We start from the raw sequence: 21,104 nt of genomic DNA, 5'->3' as shown, positions 1-21,104 counted from the left end.
GTGAATCACTCTATGTGTTCTCAAAATTAATGTTTTGTTTATTTAAGAAGTGGGTATGGTGCAAGGATTTTTTTTTGTTTGTTTTTCATTTTTGAAACGTAATTTTTGTTGTTCCTTCCAGCTGGTAAACCTTTTTTTTCTCTTTGTGTGAACCTTATTTCTAGCAATAATTGTTTTCTAGTATTTGGGATTCTTGGCTAACACTAGAAGAGGTAAGCATTGTTATGGTGTGCAGTGCATGGAATTTTTGGTAATATTGATTGGAGTTTGTGACATTCCCAGCACATGGCATTTAGTACTTGTTTTTAATGGTCATCACCTTTATATGATATTGCTTATTGCTGATTCACATAAAACATATGGTAGATGACCAAATGCTTTGTTGAAAAGCTTCATAATATATGTCGTAGGGCAGGGATTCATTTGGTCTTTTGAAATTACAGTGTTTGGAATGATATCTCATTCATTCTGCTCTTGAGCACCTGGTGTGAAAAATATGTGCTTTTAACACCTGCCTGTGTTTGATTCCTGTGGATAGCTATCTCCAGCAATGGTAGAGGTTGTTAATAGGATATCTGCCCACCTGCTAGTGTTCCTGTTGTGCTACCTGGATCCAGTTGTATCTGGGATCTTTCAGAGCAGGAATGAATGTGCTAACAATTTGTGGCATATCAGACTAAAATGCTTATTAATGGGTTAAAGACAAGGTTCAGATTGTAAAACCATCCAAAAATTGAACATCCCAAAATCTGTTAGGTAAAATGTTCATCTTTTGAGAGAAAGAGTAGAGCAGTTGGCTCTTTAAAACATATTGTGTCCCACTATATAATAGTTCACTGGATTAAATGAATTTATTGATTTCTGCTTCTTTACTGACACACATTTATGAGCAGTTTCTTTGGCACCATAGCCACATGTCAAAGGTCATAACTTTCCTTCACTGTGGAAGAATAAAAGCTTTCAGATGGTGAATCCCTGAAATCCACACAGTGCTTTATATGTTCATCCGTAGCACCTGCATAGAATGATTGTGATTTCATGACTTTATGTAAAATAAATAATACAAATATGCACGCTAATCTATCCTTATGTATCATAAATGAACTGCAGGAAACTATTTCTCTGCACACAGGGCAAGATATCTAATTTGCTAATACGTATCATTATAAGATACATGGTACTATACTAGGCTTTGTTTAAGGTCATAGGTTATATTGAGAATATTTTGTTTTAAGAATATGATAAGCATTTCTCATGAAGAATTTCATTGCACTTTGGTTTAGAAACAGTGCTGCTTTACTTCTAGAGCTGAGTCAAAGACATACTATACTTTCTGCACCGGAGGTGATATTGGAGGTAGATCCTACCAAGAGAATGAAATGCATTCAAAACCTATGTTCTGTGTTAAGAAAAGTATTTGTAATGTTGATGTTTACTTTAATGTCCTTCATTAGTGGTAGCCTATGGGATTTTAGGTGGATACTGGATATGAAATTCCACTGATGACATGATCATGAAGCTATTAAAAAAGAAACTGTAATGGAATATAAAGAAGTTCAGTCTGTCCAAAAGATCATCAATCATGCTTTAAACACAAAGTGATACTAGTTTTGAAATTTTGGAAGTGTAGGCATTAGGATGCAGCAAATGCCATGTCTCTTGTTCAGTCTGTGGTGCTCATCTGATTGGTAACATGGCAGAAAAAACACCTTTTTGGGGATATGTAAGTTATAGATCTAATGTAGTTAGCTGTGATGATTTGAACTGGTGTCCTCTGGGATCCTGCAAGTGCTAGACCTGGCTTGGATATAAGCAAGAAGGAGTAGCTGGGATATGGGACTATCTGGGAAGGGTTGTCTCAACTTTTTTGGAGCTATCAACTGGTAGAATAGCTCAGACCATCTCAAGAAACAACTGAGTAAGACTGAGCTGCAGACTGTTTCTTGTAACTTCGTTCTGATTTAGAGTCATCAAAACATCTGTGCTAGGTAAGGTGGAAGTTTTGGAATGTTAGCAGGGGTTGGCCCTGTATCTTTTTTTTTTTTTTTCCCCCTTTGGCTTTAATCCCAATAGCAGGACTATTTCTGAAGGAATAGCAGAGCCTAGAGTCAATGGGAAAAACATCATTTTCTGCTGAGAAGACAAATATCCTTCCTATCAAGTATCCCAAAACAGAGAATTGGCTGCCAAGCTTTATTTTTACATAGTACAGATGAAACCTGCTTTTTTTTTTTTTTTTTTTTTTTTTTTTTTCCAGTCAGGAATCTTGCTAAAAATACCAGCAGTCACCTTTCCTGGTCTGTTGATCTGTGCAAATGATGGTCTTATTCTGAGCAGACTGGTGGCACTGTCTGCTGGTAAACTTACCAAACAGTAATATCCCAGTAATATTGCAGTAATAATAGTAATAATAATATATAGTGCTATTGCAGGACTGCAGTTACTAAGTTTCTGACATGTTAACCTTTTGAATAGAAATTTGTCATGTCAATATCCATCTCTTTGTTATTAAAGATCTGTGTCTTTTTAATAATTATTACTACTATTTCTTTTTATACAGTAGACTTCTGCAGGACTCCTTATCCCATTCACTGGCAAATCTCAAAACTGCTTTTTCTATATTTTTTTTCACTAGGAAAGCATGGGAATGTCTACTTAGGGAGCAGAGACATGGGATTTGTTGGGAAGTGGTCTGGGAGTAGCTTTTTCAGTTGCTATTAAGATGTTTCCAAAGTTGGTTGTCCTGTAAATTTTGAGGAAAAATCCTGAGTTTGCACACATTCAGCATGGCCTTACTCGCCTAGAGACACCGAGGGTGCTGTTGGTGCTGAGCATGTTGTTTGGGAAGGCCAAGCTGGGCCTGCCTTCCAAGCAGCTGCAGGCAGCTGTGGAGTTGCCTTTTTCTCCTGCTCTGAATTGCTGAGGAGCTGAAGTGTGATCTAACACTGCCTGGAGAAACCAGCTGGCATCGAAAGCTGAAGTCAGCGAAAACAATGGCCTAATTACCTGGGGAGGAAGTTTGGGAGAGCAAGTGGGCGAGGTGGAGGTGTGAGTGGCCTCATGTGTCTAGAGGTCAGGAAGGGGAAGAGAAACGCGTTGGTGGGAAGTGACCAGAACTGGGGAAAGGTCTGCGGAGGGACGCCTGGGGTTGGCTCCGTGTGGAGATCACCATGGGTACAGGGTGGGACTGGGAGAGCACTGGGGGACTACCAAAGCCTGGCTCCAGGGGAATAGCAGATAGTAGTGTGCCTGTCGGAGCAACTTACAGTGAGGACCTGGGAGTCTCGGACTTTTCGCAGGCTCTTCAGGAAGACAAAGAATAACCTCGCAGTGAGGGGAGCTGCGAAGGATGGAAATTGCATCACTGCTTCAGCCAGGAGCTTCTGTGTTCTGTGCCACAACCAGGTTGGCCCTACCGGTCACAGAAAGCCTGTCATGATGTGCTGCTTTTTTCCTCTGTGCTTGATGTGAGGCTCTGCGTTTCGGTCTCTTGGAGCCGCAACAAGTTGGGGGAGCTGTGCTTGCAGCACATGGGGTGCTGTGAAGGATCACTGTCATATCTTGCACTCCTAAAGTTAGTGATGTTTTGGGCCACCATCCGACTGTTTGTACCCAGCGGTAAAATTAAAATAATAATAGAACCTCGCCTTGAGGTGTTGTGTAAGTAAACGCGTTTCCATTTGTGAAGAACTGTAGTTCAGAGCCCTGCAGAAAAGGCCATAGGGAAGTTAATAACTCTGTCTTCACGGCAGGGCTTAGTAGAGCGCAATAAATAAGGAATGAGGCCACACACTGCACAGAGAAGGGAAAACAAAATATTGAATAGTTGCTCATTACATGAACACTATTCATTTGGTGCCATGAATAGTGGGGGAAGTGTGATTGTGCAAAGTTGGATTGTTTGCTAAAGCACGAATATAAACAAAAAATGGACTTACATGAGCAACTTCTTCATCAGCTTCCTGACTTCTGAGCACTTGAGTTTGCAAATTTTCGTTGTGTGTGTATACACACATGTGAGAGGCAGATAAACTGAATGCTACATTAGTTGGAAAGCTTGGTGGTTAGCTTCATTTATCTAATATGTATGTAATGCAGCAACAAATGAAATAAATATACCTGAAAATACAAGTTTTATGTAGGCAGGGTGTCAGGAAAAGCCTTGTGATGGCAGAGTACCTGCCTCCTGCTACAGTTCTGAGACAAGTTAAATATCAGAACTGTCTGATCAACCAAGGCATGGATTGGTGTGTCAGCGTGTACATGTATTTAACAATATACATGTATTTAACAACAGCTTTAATTTTAGTTTAAAATATTTTAGTGAACAGTGGGTTGTTATTGGCCTGCTTTACTGACCAGTGAAGATCTGGTAGAAGTCTGTAGCAGGACTTGTAAACCTGCTGGTAGTATTGTTTATCACAAAGTAAGCTGACTTAGGAAGCCTTATAACACAGAACTAACAAACCCCACATTTGATTTATACTTTTGACTACAGTTTAAGCTTGTGTGTAGACGGGACTTGTATGAGCACTGAGCTGTATAATTCTCTAGTGTTTGTCAGGGCAACTTTTATTCTCTCTGTGATCTGATTCTGAGGGGAAATAGTGTTTTTTTTGTGTGTGTTTGCTTTGCTTGGTTGGTTGGTTTTCCTCCCCTGGTGTATGGGAGACAAGCTTTTTTGTGGTGAGTGGTTTTAGGTCGGTGCCAGAGAGGACTGTGAACTGCAGTGCTGCGAAGAAATTAGCACCTGTGGGTCGCACCTCCTCCCCTATCTGGTCTGTCTATTACTTTTTAAATTTTTTCTCCCTCAAATATTTATGCGATGCTCCGGCTTATAGCCTAGAGCACCATGTACTTGCTAGGCTGTAGATCTTATCTGGAGGCACAGGGTGCCTTTCTGAAAATGTAGCTCACAGTGTTCATGACTTTCATGACTAGAGAGCAGCCCATCCTTTTATTTCCCCCCCTCTCTTCCCAACACATTTATGCAAAGAATCTCAAAAGCAGTGAAGTAATCAGCACTTTGCACTTTTGGTGCACCTGGATCCTGTTGGGGATCTGGCTCTTTGTGTGCCTCACCTTCTTTCTCTAAGGATGTTTTTCACAGGCACATTCAGTAGCTGGAATTATGAGGAAATGTTAAGCATTGTTTTTGCTTACTTTAATTGTTCCTTACCCTATTATTTAGTTGTTGCCGTGTTTGCCATTTTCTTGCTTTTACCTAGATAATAGTTGCCCGGCCTTTCACAAACTTGTGAAGAGGAAAGATGGTGACCACCTGAAACAATAATATCTGCAGCAGAATAGCCTGAGAACTTTAAATAACCGAAGGGGACCGTTTCCAAGGCAGCTAAGTGACCTTTGGATCCCAGAAGCGGGCTATTCATAGAGGCAAAGCCTTTGTCCTGCTTTGACCAGTGGTCAGTGAACTCTGGCAGGCCCCTCGGCTCACCATCTTGGCCCTAGACTAGCAGCTGGTGATTGATTCATTTAACTGTCCAGATTCACATTCTTCTGTCAAGGACTTGTCAAGGAAGAAAAAGGTTCTGTGGAGGGCTATTCATTTTGCTAAAAGGAAAGGGATGCATTATATGATTGAGTGGATTACTTTTGGGTCAGAAGAGTTCCTGCTTCGCTCCGTTTTAATTCGGCCTTCAATCAAAGAGAGATTTAGTTTATCAGCACAGTGTGATGCTCATGAAGAGGGACAGATCATTTCAATTCCATCAGTGTGATAGGGCTTTTTTTTTCCTCTTCCTTCCTGTGATTTCTTCCTTTCCTCTCAGATTTTTTGCCAACAAGTAAATAGATTTTTGTGATCAGTTTATGTAACAGGGTTGAGAATAGTGATTTTTATCAACCTTTTACCTAGTTTTAATGTGTAAAATATATGAATATTGTATTTCTAACCCTTCCAATACCTCTCATATAGGTGGTGTTAAGCAATCCAGAAAAGACTAAAGCACGTAAAAGAAGATTAGTGAGTTACCTCCGTTTTAGATACAGAGAAAACTGAGAAGAGGACAAGTTGTACAGGATCTAATTAATAGATTGCTTACCTACAGACACCTCAGGCAGCTGTAAAGATAGTAGAAGAAAGTATCTTCTATCTAGTTCACATTTTCACCTGAAAAACAAAAGTTTGTTGTACAAACCCAGCATTCTCCAAATGGACAAGAGGGCCACCTCTCCATTTGTCCGATTCTGTTTTTAGAATCCCCGTTGTTAAACAGAGGGAGGTGTTTCACGCTTTACAAAATTTGAATCATGTTTTCAGTTTTGTAGTTAATGCACCCAGAAACTAACTTTTGATTTGCACTATGAAAGTATTTTGCCAGGCCCTTCTGTCCATCTTCCCTTCATCTGGGCCAGGTTTCCTTAGTGTTAAGATTTTTCTTTTCTTTTCCTGCTGATCCTCTACATAACGTACTGAGGAAAGAGTGTTGTTGCTTAGCTCCTTCCACTGGAAATAGCAGGCATTTAAGAGCAGATCTTGCCAGTTAACCTTCTGCATCTGTTTGAATGAGCACGATGAGCTGCAGCAGATGAAATATGACCTTCAAGTTTCTTTCCCCACTCGTATAAACTATGTATTGTTTTGATTTGGCTTATTGAACGCATTATGAGGGATTTCTGATTGGCTTCAGGCCAAGGTGTTAAACTTCTGCTGATGGAAGAACAAATGCATAATGCACAAGAAAATACAGTGGGACTTCCCCTGTTTACTCTTTTCTCTTCCTCTTTTTGAGGGAAATGGGAGAATTTTGTATTTGTTGAGATAAATGAGTGGCTTACGCTATCTTAAGAGCACAAGAGATGAAGGAACTCTGAGCTAATCTAACCGTGCTTAGCTATTCTCTGTTACACTGCTCTGTAGATGTGGCAGAAATCTGGGCTAAGTACAACATCTGTTGAGTAGGCCTCCTTTGCCGCTTGCAGATATTATTTCATGGGGGCTTGGTGATACTCTTTGCATGTCTACACTTGCATTTCCCGAGGATCAGTCCCATTTCTCAGAGCTTGGTTGTTTCATGCTGGAGTATGATGTTTGGGATGGGGGTACCGGCTTCTCCGTGCTCCAGGTAACATAACCTTGGTGCCTTGGGTAGCTGTGACTCATGGCCCTGAGCTGAAGGTAAATAATGAGCCTTTGAAAATCATGGGGATGGAAAATGGCTTGTCAGTGTGTATTAGAGCACATAAGAAATCTAATAAACAGAGGTATTACCTACTTAGTAGGACATCACTCTTGGCTTGTGCTGGGACTGGGCAAACTGGAAATCCAGCTCTTGCCTCCCACCCCAGCAGTCGACAGCCGTAGCAAGCAGCGTAAAATAAGGGGTCACCTTATGAGGTGACTTCCTCTAAAGACGTTTTTTTGTTTATTCTGCTTGCTTTTGATATGAGGGCTTTTATGGTAAATCCAGAATAAATTTGCAGATTATTTTCCAGACAGATAAGGGAGAGAAATAAATATACTTAGGGGGAAATACAGGCATTTCCATGGCATTGAAGGCAGTGTGATTTTCATGTGGAAGCTGTACCTCTGATTTGTTACAAGGTCCTGCCCTTCCCCACCTCCAGAAATACTGCAGATAAGCATTTAACTAGAGGAATTAAATAGTTTTCAGCAAACACACAGTACTGAAAATGCTTTTTGTTACTTTTTTGTTGATGTGTGAAATTTTTTTTCTGTTTTTCCCTCTGCTGCTCTCGGAGCCGTTCTGAATTTTGCTGTCAGTTACTGTGCTGCACAGAAAGGCTGTTCCTGGGGAGGTCTCTGGGCTGTGTAATGCGGTAGGGGGGCATTTGGTGACAGGAATGAGCTGAAGGCGTTTGGCCCTTGAGAGCGGAGGCATCTCTCCTTCCCTTTCCCCACGGGAATGCAGCAATGTTGACATTTGGAGAGGGGGCTGAAGGGCTTGAATTCTCAGCATCTCTCCTCAGCGTTTTGCAGTGAAATTTTGTTTTATTCTAGAACGCTGCTTCTGAACCACTCTAAGCGAGAAATGCAGAGCGCTCATACCTCTCAGGGGTTGCGTTTCTGACAGCCTGAAGACTTGCAGCACCGCCATATCAGCTTACACTCATTCATATGTGGACGGTGTCAGTTTGCCACTGTAAGAAATGGAACCTCTTCCTCCGCCTCTCCCCAGATGTGAGGGAAGGCGCAGTGGTGGGCGGCAGCAGAGGAATGTGTGGGGCCCCGCTCCTGTCCTGGGATGCGCTCTGCAGTGCTGCCCGTGATTGATGAGTGGGGCAGGGTGAGGGGAAGAGTGGGTATTGCTTTCTACTTAAAGTCTTGTTTTATTTTAGCCAGGAATAGTGTTTATTTATTTTTAAAGGTGTGTGACTGATAAATAGAGGTCTTACCCTCCTGCTGGCATCTGCGGTGGCATTCATTGATCAGAACAGGGCAGCTTTAGAACTTGCAGTGTCAGAGGCTTTTGTTGCATAGTGCTGAAATTGGCTTCTCTGTGTTTCACTGAGTAATTATCACATTTTCATTGATCTTTTTGGGGTCTGTTCTTTGAGGAACTTTTGAATCCTAGCAGTCAATCTTTAATTTTCTACTTCTATTCTTCTACCTGTTTTCTTTTTTTGCTGCCAAATGAGGATGGCTGTGAAGGGACACGTCTTTTGTTGCACAATCCTGCTTGTGTTCTGATCCTTCATGTTGTAAAGTGCAAAACTGTGCTGGATGTTCTCCGTGCAACAGTTGGGTTATTAAGCAGAACTAATTCTTCACAGAATGGCAACAACTCCAAAGAAAGGCATCTGTAGGATTAAGCACAGATACTGGAAGGCAATCACTTGGCAAACTGCTGAAGGAAAGCAGTCCTTGCAAGGGAGAAAGTGGTATGTTCTTTCTCCTGAATGCATGCAGCCACACAAGTTGAACGGCTTTGAAGCTGGTTAATGTGGCTTACTGTGTGCCTTTTCTGTACTATTTCCTGCGTTTCTTGTCTGAAGAAAAGCAGAGGGGAATTCCTTGATAAGTGCGTTAGCATTTATTGTGCACTTCTGTGGCCACACACTATTGCCTGGATGATAGATAAATCTGAGAAGGGAAAACCCCAGCTGGGAAGCCTTCGGAAGTGAAAAGATCAAGTCTCATGCTTGTTTACATGATTCAGTAGGGTGTATTAGTTGTACTATCAATAAACTATTGACTATACAGAACCACCTATTTCTAAAGCTCAATCTTTTGTTTCTTTGAAAACAACGCTAGTGCTATAACTCCTGTGGTGATTTGCACGCCTGGCTTCATTCGGAAGGGCAGTAGTGCATATGTATCTTCTGCCATGTATTAAGTGATTGAGGTGGGGTAATGCACTACGTGTAGCCATGTGAATGGCTTGTATATAGTTATATATCTTATATATATAGCTTATATATAGTTGTGAGAGCTGGAAAGTGCTGTTGTTGCAACATCATTAACTGCTTTGGCAAGGTAAAATAGAAAGACTTGTGCGAATCATTCCTAGACCACCTTCCTTCAGGTTGGGAGCCTTGATGTTTGTTGGTGTGTTGCAGTTCTCCTGGAGCACCATCTCAGCCTGGCTCTAAGAGTACCCGATGGCAGGATAACCAACTGGAATCTGAGGTGCTCATGAGTTAGTAGGGTGTCAGGTAGGATCCACCTGTTATTTTCTGTAGCATGTTGGTGCTGCCTAGGATCCTGTTTATTGTCACAGTTATGTTAATATGTCATGAATAAAAAGCTCTCTCTGTTCGAATGGTCTGTAGAAGGAGGAAATAGTACAGTCTAATAGTCATCCTGTGAGGTTGTACTTTTCTGTTTCTGCCTTAAAAAGAGAGCTTTTAGAAGGATAATTGTCCATTTCTGAGGGGCCAAATTTCTTCACCTGGTTTGATGTTCTTCTTAATATACAACAGACATTAATTATGAGCTCCTAAGCTGAGGCTTTCCAAAATTTATGCTGAGTGTATGCCACCTATCCCACAAAAGGAAATAGTGTATTTCAAAAAGTCGCATATATCCTGAACTCAAATGATTGCTTCCATTCTTGGAAAAATGAATTGTTATCTTAGAGATTCCTGGTCCATTGTGATGCTTATTATAGTAATTGTGAATCCACAGGTTTTCTGTTTGTTTGTTTGTAAAAGGAGAACTTAAACAGCCAGCCACATGTTTAAATGTTGAAAGCCTGGTGTTCCATTTGATGATCTGTTCTGTGCCCAGGAAACAAATATTTACAAGACTGAATGCTTCTGAGAATAAATGGCAGCAGCAGGGCTTGCTTCTGCCTTCAGACATCCATGTAAGAGTGGCTTGCAATTTCAAAACTTCCTCACTAAAGGGAGGCTGTTCCAGAACCAAATGCATCTTTTTTTTTTTTTTTTTCTCTTGCTTTTTTCTCTGGAGCAGCCAAAGATGATGCTGTCTTTGAGGCTGTCTCCAGACCTTCACTTCTATAGAGCTCTTACAGAGGGTTTGTTTTTAATGAGGGAAAACAAACAAACTTGAAACATCAGGAAATTGAAGGAAAAGACGATTCTCGTTTCTTTGTAGGAGGTTAAAAAAAATTTCTTTTCCTTATCTGGTCAAGTTTGTTTCTCCTTTCCTGTCAACTATCTTCTGTATGCATCCATTTGGGTCCTCCCCTTCTCTTGACTTTCTGCAGTGGGATATATCTGCAAACCTGCCCTTAACACAGTTTCCATTCTGTATGTGGAGAAGCCAGCATACTTTCCTATTTTCTGAGGGTACTGTAGGAAAGAAAGAATAAATCATGAATGCATTTCCCTAAAAAAAATGGTCCAGAATAGTCCACTTGACTTCAAAGCTGTCAGGAAGAGATGATATTACATGTGAAAATTGACATAATTTGCTTCATTTTGAGAAGCTGATGGTTAAAACTGTGTTGCTGTGTGTGTGGCCAGAAACAGCTTTACAGAATCAGCCCCAGTCTGAGCGGTTGGAGAGCTTAGTTACATTCAGTGGGCATATTCAGACTTGGTTATTCCTGTACAGAGATTTTTAAAGTGATCATTTGTCAGCCACTGAGTTAGGAGCTTTAAAGAAAGGAGCAGGGAGACATGAAAGTGTTAGGGGAAACAAATGAGATCGCAGCTGACATCTCCAAGGGAACTTTTGTTCAAGAGTGCTTAGGCTGTTGACCTCTTTGCTTCTCCATTTCATTGCTTTTAGATTATAGTATTCCTCAGTACCAGAGAAATAGCGGCTAGTTTGTGACTCTGCAAATGCTACCTTTTTTTTTGGGGGGGTGGAGGGCGACAGGGTTTCCGTGGACATTGCTGTGCAAAGGTTTTAATGCACAGAGAAACCAGTTTGCATCGTGTTTTAAAAAATGTGTTCTTTATATATGAAGTCAATCATTTATTTATTTATTTATTTATTCCCCTCTTATCAGAGGTTGGGGAGTAATTCCTAGTGATCTACATCTTAGTTTGGAAATCAGTGTATAAAATTACACTACTTAGGTACCTGCTAGCAAGTTAGCAAGAGGAAGAGGGAGGAAAGGAAAAACTAAAGCATAACATTGTTTCTATCCTTTTCTGTTCCTTTCTTTATTGCACCTCCCTCTCTTTGTTTAGTTTTGGTGGTAGAGCTAAGTGTATGGTGGCCTAGTAATAAATATTTTTACAATAAGGTGATCATAAGTTTTAGAGGAGCGGACAGTTTCCTAGATGTAATTGACTGGTGGTTTGTTGGAGGTGAAACTGCAGTAAGTTCTGCAGTGGAGCTCACCCATTAGCTTAGGAATTAGGACTTGAAGAAGATTTGACCAGAGCATGAATTGATGATAGCAGAAAGGCAGATGGCCCAAATCCGCACTCATTACCTCATCAGGGGTCTCCTTGGTATTTATCAGTGAAAGCTGTCTCTAATTATCCCTACATGTAGGACAGATTTTGGTCTCTTCAAAACTCAAAATGTGATTTTGAAAGGATCTCACAGACTAATTCATCTGAAAGATTTGCTTCTTGCCTACAACCTGCCAGTATTACTCTAGGAGCTGAAACGTGAGGAGTAAGTGGTGTGAAGGATCAGTTTTGTCTATAGAAAACGTCAGATTTCGTGACCAAACATGGCTCATTCATTCTCTGTGCTTGTGTCTTTCACACTTTTTCTAATCTTGTTTTTCCAGTATCTGGCTTTTTTTTTTTAGTTGTCTATGCTTGTGTTTTCTGATGAAGATGTGGCATACTTAACGTTCATTTAAAAAAAAAAGTTAAAAAGATTACTAAAACCAGAACAACCCCCTTTGCTCTCCCTCTGATCCTAATGGAGTAATATGTTCCATAGGTCTGGATTAATACATACATCACTTACAGAATTGATTAGAGGTACAGTATTTTCACAATAAAAGGTCTCTTATTTTTAAGACAAGGCCCTGACTCAAAGCCCATAGAAATGGTGTTGCTGTGGGGAGGAATATTTGTCAGCAGTCTTAAACATCCACTCTTTCTGGATTTGTTAACATATCTTGCATGGATGCTAATACATTACGCCAGTAGCTCCAAAATTTGTCATCCCATTTTGATGAGATCCATTCTTTGATTTACCAAAAAAAAAAAAAGTGGTAGGAAGGGAAGAGGAACTCAAGTTGTAGTAGTAAGCTGGTGGCTCCAAAGAAACCAAATGCAGCTCTGGAGACTTTTGCAAAGCCCCAGAATAACAGTGATCACTGTAGAATAAGACTGTATTTTGTACAAGCTGTAATTTCAATCCTCCTCCTTTAAAATGCCTGCTAGGAGATTCAAAATGTCAAATTTCAAAGAAAAAACTTGGGGATAAGCAGATTAATAGGTTTTCCATACAATTACTCATAGTGTCAAATCAATGCAGCAGTTTGTATTATTTAACCTCCCTATTAATTGTAATGCTCTAAGGTAATTGCTTGAGACTGGACTCTTTTGCCAATACATGTCTGAACTGTCTCCTTCAGAACTGCTGCTATGGTGTTCATACTATTGTAATCGTAAGAATTTTTTAATATCAGTAAAGTCAAAAGGGACCATTTTCTTTTCTTCTGTTTTAATTTTAGGAAGAGAAAATTGGTGTATTAGCTTTACCCTGGAAATATGTTTAACTTGAGAAATATCTGAGAAAATACACAGTGTAATCTGTTTAACAAATAGTGTAGTGATAGGCTAAACGTTATCCTGTTTGCTGATATTTCCAGTATACACAGCAGCCTGTAGAGTTTTTGTTCTGCATGTTCCTCAACAATGAAGACAGAACTTATTAAAAAAAGGGAACATTATTTGCACTTCTGTGACTACTTTTCATTTCAGTTTGGACTAGAGGAAACATGACTTGTTATCCGTGATTCTAGTTTTGTCTTGAGTTCATATTTTTCATGCTAAAGTGTTTACCTTAGGAAGAAGACAAGTTACAGAACTAAGAGTGAGCTCTTAGTGACTGGCTTGATAGAATAAAGGAGAGAGAGAAATTAAAGGTGAAGTATGAAAGTGGAAAACAGAACAGAAGGGCAAAGGGAACTCTTTACAGGGATGAGCACATTTCCTGGCAATTCAAGGGAATACTGCTTTAAAGTCATGTCTAACTGTTTGCTGTTAGTGCGTCATTAAAATCCAGGGATTAATAGCAGCAGTCTCTTTGTTTCACATTAAAAAGGAATTAGTTTAATTTGGGATTAAAGGGTGCAAAGAGCCGTTCTAGCAAAACTATTCCCAAGGTATCAGTAAGGTAAAGTGGGATGGTTTGAAGACTGTGGCTTCTCTGACTGTCCCAGTCATACTATATATCTGTATGGATATTAAAGTTGTTTAAAACCTATTCAATAATCTCTTATAATATATGTTATCTTTGGAAGTGAAATGATGTGGAAAAGCTTGTTTGAAATGCTTGGAAAGGCAATTAGATTTATAAGGCAATTGGATTTCTAAGGCCATGCTGCCTTTCTCGTACTGGATCTGTGTATGACTTACATTAGGCCAAGTGTATTAAAATCTGTGGATGCTGTTCTGAGGGACTGAACCTGTAAACAAGGCTTTCTTGGGTGTCAGATCAGGATAGTGTACAAAGCCTCTGCTCTTCTACAAGTCTGCAGGGGTGTGCAGCGTGTGCAAACAGATGGAACAGGGTTGGTCGTTATTCCTCCTCCCTTTTGTACTCCAGGTGTTGCTAAATATGTAAGCCAGAAAAACATCTCTAGAGCTCTATAGTGTGAGTACAGTGTGGTGATTGATAAATGTATTTGAGGAGAGGCACATGATGAGTTTATGGACTCTACGTGTGTTTTCAACTGAACAACTTCAAATCTTGAATTCTTACTTAAAATGTAAATAAGCAGGTTGATGTTGGCTTCTAAAAGCCAGTAAGGCTATTCTCCTCTTTCCCATGTAATTGAGCAGCTGTTGAGACATCAAAGAGGCTACCTTCTGTAGCTATTGATTATCTTGTCACATTTTTCTCTGAAATACTTTGACTCGCTTGGCTTGAAAAGAACGTAGATGTGGAAGGATGCTAACAGAGCTGTTCCAATACATTAGCTGTTGAATAGCAAGGGTGTACAAGTTGTTGTCCAACTGCAGGCAGTCCAAGTTACGCTGAACCTGTGGCACACCTCAGCTGTCTCTTACACCTTAGGGAACCTCTGGCTGACACTTGGGTTCTACAGAAGGGTTCTTCAGACACTGACTCTTTCTTACATACCCTTTTGTTTATGTACTAGCTTCATTATCTTATCTCCACAGGTTTTATGGCCTATTGATGTAAAATGTGCTACACTGATAATGCTCTGAAGAGCAAAGAAGAGTGAAAGAGAAGGTGGGAGGAGGTAGAGGGATGGAAAATTTCAAGAGCCTCTTCATACTAGTCTGCTCCGAGTAGTCTTTTTGCCTGGGGAAAACAGCAACATGCTATTAGATTCCAGAGTTTTCTGAGAGAAAAAAAAAAAAGTGCTTTGGGAAAGGGTGTTTACTGTGAGACCCTTTGGGAAAGGGCATTTAGTGTGAGGGTACAGTAAGAGCAGTGTCACTGTCCCCTGGGTGGGCGGGTAGCAGCCCAGCCACCCCTTTTGGTAATTGCTGTATTTCCTCCCTTGCCTGCCTGCACCTTATGAATATCTTTTCCTTTATCAAACTCATCTGAACTTCCTCCACTACAGCTAAAGCCTATTTCTTCTTTTTCTGTTTTTAGTGATTAATGAGAGTCATTGTTCCCTGTCCTCTCTAATATCTCCTTTATATATTTGTAAGGCAGCCGTTTCTCTCTTTGGTTTCCTTTCCCAGGACTAATGAGGTCCTAGCTCTTTAAATCATTCCTCACGGGTCAGGTTCCATTTTGTCATGAAATCTTACATTTTTATGCATTATAATTGTAGATCAAACAAGACTTGATCAAAATTTTAAGGGTGGATGTAGGAAATCACTGTGCTTGTGGTAGCCCATACAGAATGCTTTTCACATAGTTACTTATAACTGTACCTACAGTGCTCCATTTGTGTGAAATTCACCTCTGAACTGTACCCACTTACAGTTTATATGCACACACACACTTAACTGTATATACCTAACTACTTCATTTAATTTCCACTGACATCTCCTGGATAATTTGGCAAAGACCCACCCATCAGATCACTTGGTGATAGCTCCAGCTTTGTGTACTCAAACTGCTGCATCAGAAATGGGGAGGACATCTGCATGTGTGTAGGTTTGCCACGGCTGGATCTGTCAGTATTCATGTGTTATTCCTGATCCAGACTAGAGTGGCCACCTGAGTGACATATCATTTGGAAATATGTGTCCATATAGCCAGCTAACAGGAATGGCAAAACTTCCGTAATCAGTTTTAAGCCTCACTCCTGCAAGGATGGAGGAATCACACTACACTACGTTCAAGTTGGCTACAGTACTAAAATCTAATACACTATATATTTGTTGCATTTTTTTATCAACTGTTTCAGGGAGAGAGTATAACAAAAATTAGATCAAGAGGAGAAAAACACATTAAATTTATCACATGCTATCCTGAAACACATTGCTCAGGAAATAGATGTAGCTTTTTCTTAACATACAAGCTTATTTTTCTCAAGTGAAACCTCTTTACCTGAGAATTAAAGAAAAAAAAAAAAAAAAGGTTTCATTTGCAGGTTAGGGCTATTGTTTAATTCTCAATACTATTAACACGTAAGTTCTAGAAATGGCATGATGCCATTAGATGCTTTTATTTCCACCTGAGTAGCTCATCTATCTGAGTGGCCATTATCTCTTGAGAAACACACAAGTGTTTGATTTGAAGAGTTTCACAATATTTGCTGCAGTCTGGTTAGGTGAAACCCAATTCTCTGCTGCTGTTTCAGTTCGGGGGTTTTGTCTTCCATTCTTTCAATTCCTTTATTATACAATTACACTTCAGTCTTGGACTAGTATCAGCTGGTATGTGTGAAAAAATCAGCAAGATTTAGAAGTAATAAATACGTAGGTTGTTGGAATTTCTTTTGCCTTTCAAGAAGGCTCATTCAGAAAATAACTTAGGAACATAAAGATCATGAGGCAGCCTTGACCTGCCCACAGCATCTGGTTTTAGTACACAGGTAGAAAGTGCAGGATGTAAGGGACCATCCCAAGTCATCTGGATTTGAGTTTGCATGAGCAATCTGCCTTCACTTAATTCCATGATTTCCTTCACTTAGGAGTGAAGGAAATGATTATTATTGTTAAAAATAATAAAGGACTGCTGTATTTTAGCAACAACAACAACAACAACAAAAAAAAAGAGGGGTGAGCATTTCATTAAGACTTTGACTTTATCGGAACATAATTGTTAAATCTATGTAAACCTGAATTTAAGTACAGTTTTCTTCTGTGCGTGCAGGATAGTTTTCAATACATGTATGTCATGGAAGACAGAAGCAGTGTTTCTGTAATATTTAATCACCATATGTTGAAAAGTCATCATTTGTCATTTGAGCCTGAGGATATTTGCCTCAGTGGTGTAAATGCGGGAACTCATACCTGAATTGAATTCTGATTCCCTTCTGTGTGGATAACTTTATTGGCCAGAACTGGGTGTTTTATGCCATCACAAATATTTGTACTCAAAAGTAACTATACAAACATCTGCTCCCTTTACATAATTTGCAATAATTTTAAAAATTAAATACAGTTTATAGTAATTGAGTTTATAATAATTGTTTTCTTCCTCTGTGTGCAGCATTTGGTATCCTGCAAGTTAAAAAAAGGTGGGAGCACCAGCTTCTTGGAGTAACATTAATTGTTTTGTGTTTTTTTTCGGCTATAAACCTGGGAACAAAATGATTAAATAGACTGGAGAAGAGGGGGAAACCTCAAATAAAAAGGCACTTACATTTATTATGTTTTGCAGGGTTGTTTTCAGGAACAACGCAAGTCTCTTGAGACTTTGTTTCTTATCCATTTTATAGAGCTCTGGCCTCTTAACAGCACTGCTTTAATGACTTGTTCTTGGGGTTCTGAGTTGGTATCAGCGTTTGCCATGAAAACAAGTCTGTTACAAAGAGGTCAGGTTTCATGAGACAGCAATAGACTTGTAAAAACAGATTTTACTGGCACAAATAAAGTCAGAGTTAAGAAGAAACCACAGATTTGTGTAAGGAAACAAGATACAGAAGGAGCAAGTATTGAGCTAAACTGATAAACAGTTTATAAATTGAGAATGATTGGGAGATGAACAAAAGTGTGTTTTTTTTTTTTTTTCCTTTCTTAAATGACATTTAGTGATTTTAATGATTTTTTTTTCTGAAGATTTTGTGCAGTTCTCTGCAATTCTGACTTTTGCTGTCATTAAAGATTAAATTTTGGAGGCTATACCTCTGTCCTGCTCAGGTGGAAAAATGTTCTTTAGATATTAGCCTAAAAATTCTTATTGTATTTTCTAAATAACGTAGTTGAGTCTGTTCTTACTTGCTATTGTGACATTGTTTTGTTCTTGTATTATTAATTTTCTTGAATTTCTTGGAGTTCTTGAGAAGCTCTCTTCTGTCTTTAATCTTTAGCTGTAATGTACAGGGTGCATTGGAATAAATAATTATATATGTTTATGTGTATATAATATATATTGTAGTATTTATTATATAGGGCACGCACACACACACATATAAATAAAAGCCATATATTAGATTTGTATTCTCACACTGTCTTTTTAAATAATCTCAGTGCTATAAGGAAATCTTTGGTGTGATTTTATAGTTCCTCTAGAGACAAAACTTTTAGAAGTCTGTAAGAGCTTTGCTTTGCTGGGACCTCTCTGCCTTGTTGGAACGGTCCTTTCTTACCTCATGGGCTGTGTGGTACATCTGCACTGCACTGCACAGTGGCTCCAAGACTGCCGTTATGTTGATTTGTGGTGTTCTTATTATACCTTTATTACATTCTGAGAGATTTTATTTTGAAAGTTAAGCAGACTTGCTCAGCTTGCTTCATCATGCTTTCAATAAATAGGTAATGGATGCAAAGAACTATGCTACAGGGATTGGAATGGATGAGGAAGGGAGGAAGTAAGAGGAGTTTGGATGCTTTTGTTTTGCTCTTCTGTAGTGGAAAGCTACAGTAGCGTTGGACAGCATCAAATTCAGCAGAAAGCAAATCCCCCAAGTTTAGAGTCACAGAAGCAATCTGGTATACATGCAGTTTGCCTTGCACTGAATCTCAGCTCTGTGAAATTGAACTTTGGTCTGTAGAAAAGAACTCTTATGTTTTGTTTTCATTCTGATGAGTTCTTAGCAACCAAAAGAAAATATCTACTTAGGGAGAAAACTGCTCGAATGTTTCCTCTCCCTGTCCCATCTCTACCCCATCCACCTGTAAGGCTTCTCTTGTAGCTTTTAATGTATGTTGTGGCTTTTTTTTGTTTGTTTTTTAATTAAGTGGTTAATTAGGACTTAACTGTGAGGTTTATGAATCTCTTACTGCTCAAAAGTGAAAGGAATAACTGAATGCACAACATAGGGAACTGGGTTAAATTCTGCTGGTGAGTGAGTCTGGTTCTCTCTGTGGTGAAGGCGGGTAAGTAGCCGGCTGTGCTGGGGCTGTGGGGACCTGCTGCCAAAAGCCACAGCCAAGCACGGAGCTGATCTTAAAGCACAGATACCAGAGCATCTCTGCATGTGTCCTGGTTCTCAAGCACATTTGAGGTGCCAGGCCTGGATTCCAATGGCCGTGGTGGCAAGTGCTTTCAGGTGATTTTGCTGGAAAGGGTGGTTTGGTAGTCTTGTTAGCCAGCTTTTTTGGGAGGGCTGCTCACAACACTGCAACGCTTGGACTCGGCTGCTATCATTAGGACTGTTCATTCCCATAGTGCTGATGGAACTACCAAAATGCAGTGGGGAAAAAAAAAGATTTATTCTGACCAGGGGTGTTAAATAGCTATCCTAGTAATAGGAATCGTTGACTTACATGGTTAAGTCGATGTTAGGAGTTAGTTTGTGCATGGAGGGGAAAGCAATCAAGTGATGGCATGTTTCCTTCACACTCCAAAATGTAATTTATTGATGCTGTGCAGGAGTATTAAATCGTGGGGTAGTGCTGGTGGGAGGAAGCATTCATTAAGATGCTCGGTGTGCATCAGTGCTGGACGTGCACCATATACAGCAGGGCATTATTGAGAACACCTTACAGCTAATATGATGTAAACCAAATTCAATTAATAAACAAAATAGAGGAATTCTTTCAACACAAAACTTGAAAGTTAAGAGATGGGTAACTTACTAATATTGTCTACTACATTGTGTTGTTTTAGAATTTACACAAGAGTAGAAGTTTATTCTAAATCTGATTTTAGAAACAAATTAGTATCATGGAGTTTTTACAGAGATTGTGCCCTGTGCAATTACAGGGAATGTGAATGCACGTGGAATTATTCATGTTGTGAGTTATCCAGAATGAGTTGCCGCTGAATAGATGCTCTTTGTGTTAATTATGTAGTGAGCAGCAATAAATAGAGCAATTAATTAGAGGCTTTTGTATTCCTTTCCCTTCAGCTTTTATTTCCTGATCAATTTCTTAGGTGCCTGTTAGATGGCAGGTATTTATTGATCTGCCATTTCAGTTGGCTCAATTTTGCTCCTTTTTGGAGCAAAAAGGAGTTGGCTCAATTTTAATAACATTTATTAAATTTTAATAACATTTTAACATATAAATAAATTTTAATAATTTTTTTAATAAAATTGAGTTGGCTCAGTTTTACTCCTGAAGTCATAAGTGCTTGAAATTTTATAGGGAATGTGTGTTCACTTGGAAATTTGGGATGAAAGTGTTGATTAAAATTTTGAGATTGTTGTAGGTTTTTTCTGTTTTCGTTTTTTTTTTTTTCTTTTTTCTTCAATCAAGCCAACTTGTCCAACTCTGCAAATGCTTTTACTGAAGTGAGTGTTATTAAATGACTGAAGTATGACTGGGATTCAAGTGTTGTTCCAGAAATTTTCTATTGCAGTCAGATTTTTTTTGATGAAGTGTAGTGGGACCCAAGGTTCTTGCATCAATGTGAATTGCAATAGTTCAATAACAGGTATGCTTTCTAGTTGCACGCCAGTCAACTTGTTCACCTCATTCTATTTGAGAGATTCATGGTAATTTTGGTTGATTACATATATTTTTAGACCAAATTAAGTAAAAATAAAATTATTTTTAATATACCTGCAACCAATGAAAACAGGTGTTGAGAAAAGTTTATAAGGTAATTAGACCAGTCTTTCTTTACATGTAGAAAAGAGGACTATTTGAAGTATTTTGGAGTATTCTTTCAAGTTGACCTATAATCTGGAGTTTGGTTTAGCCAACGTTTTTTCCCCACTTGACTCCTTCAACTCATATCTCTTATTTTTAGCCATTTCTGCATTTGAAGTCCAGCCACTTTCAGCTGAGGTTCAGGAAGGTGGAGTAGCTCGATTTGTCTGTAAAATAACAGCAAACCCTCCTGCCGTTGTGACATGGGAAGTGAATCGAACAACTTTACCTGTAGCCATGGACAGGTAAGTAAACTTACACGTTTTAGAATGTCATTTATTCTCTGTGATAATTTTGGGCCTACTACAAGAATAAAATCTGAATACTTGCAATGACAGTACATTAAAAAGGTTCCATCTGTGTAGTATGTTCACTACTAA

General features: G+C 39.3%; 1 protein-coding gene across 2 annotated transcripts in view; it reads left to right on the top strand.

Annotated features, from left to right (window-relative positions):
- PRTG (protogenin) overlaps positions 1-21,104 on the top strand; it is an 81,122-nt gene that overhangs the window by 13,409 nt on the left and 46,609 nt on the right. For both annotated transcript variants that reach the window (XM_038184942.2, XM_072043495.1), the window contains one exon: positions 20,825-20,969. In XM_038184942.2, coding sequence (XP_038040870.1) covers positions 20,825-20,969 — 145 coding nt within the window. The remainder of the gene's footprint in view (positions 1-20,824; positions 20,970-21,104) is intronic.

Source organism: Anas platyrhynchos, chromosome 11, assembly GCF_047663525.1.
Source record: "Anas platyrhynchos isolate ZD024472 breed Pekin duck chromosome 11, IASCAAS_PekinDuck_T2T, whole genome shotgun sequence".
In the NCBI taxonomy this organism is placed as follows: Eukaryota; Metazoa; Chordata; class Aves; order Anseriformes; family Anatidae; genus Anas; species Anas platyrhynchos.
This window is presented reverse-complemented; position numbering and strand designations above follow the sequence as displayed.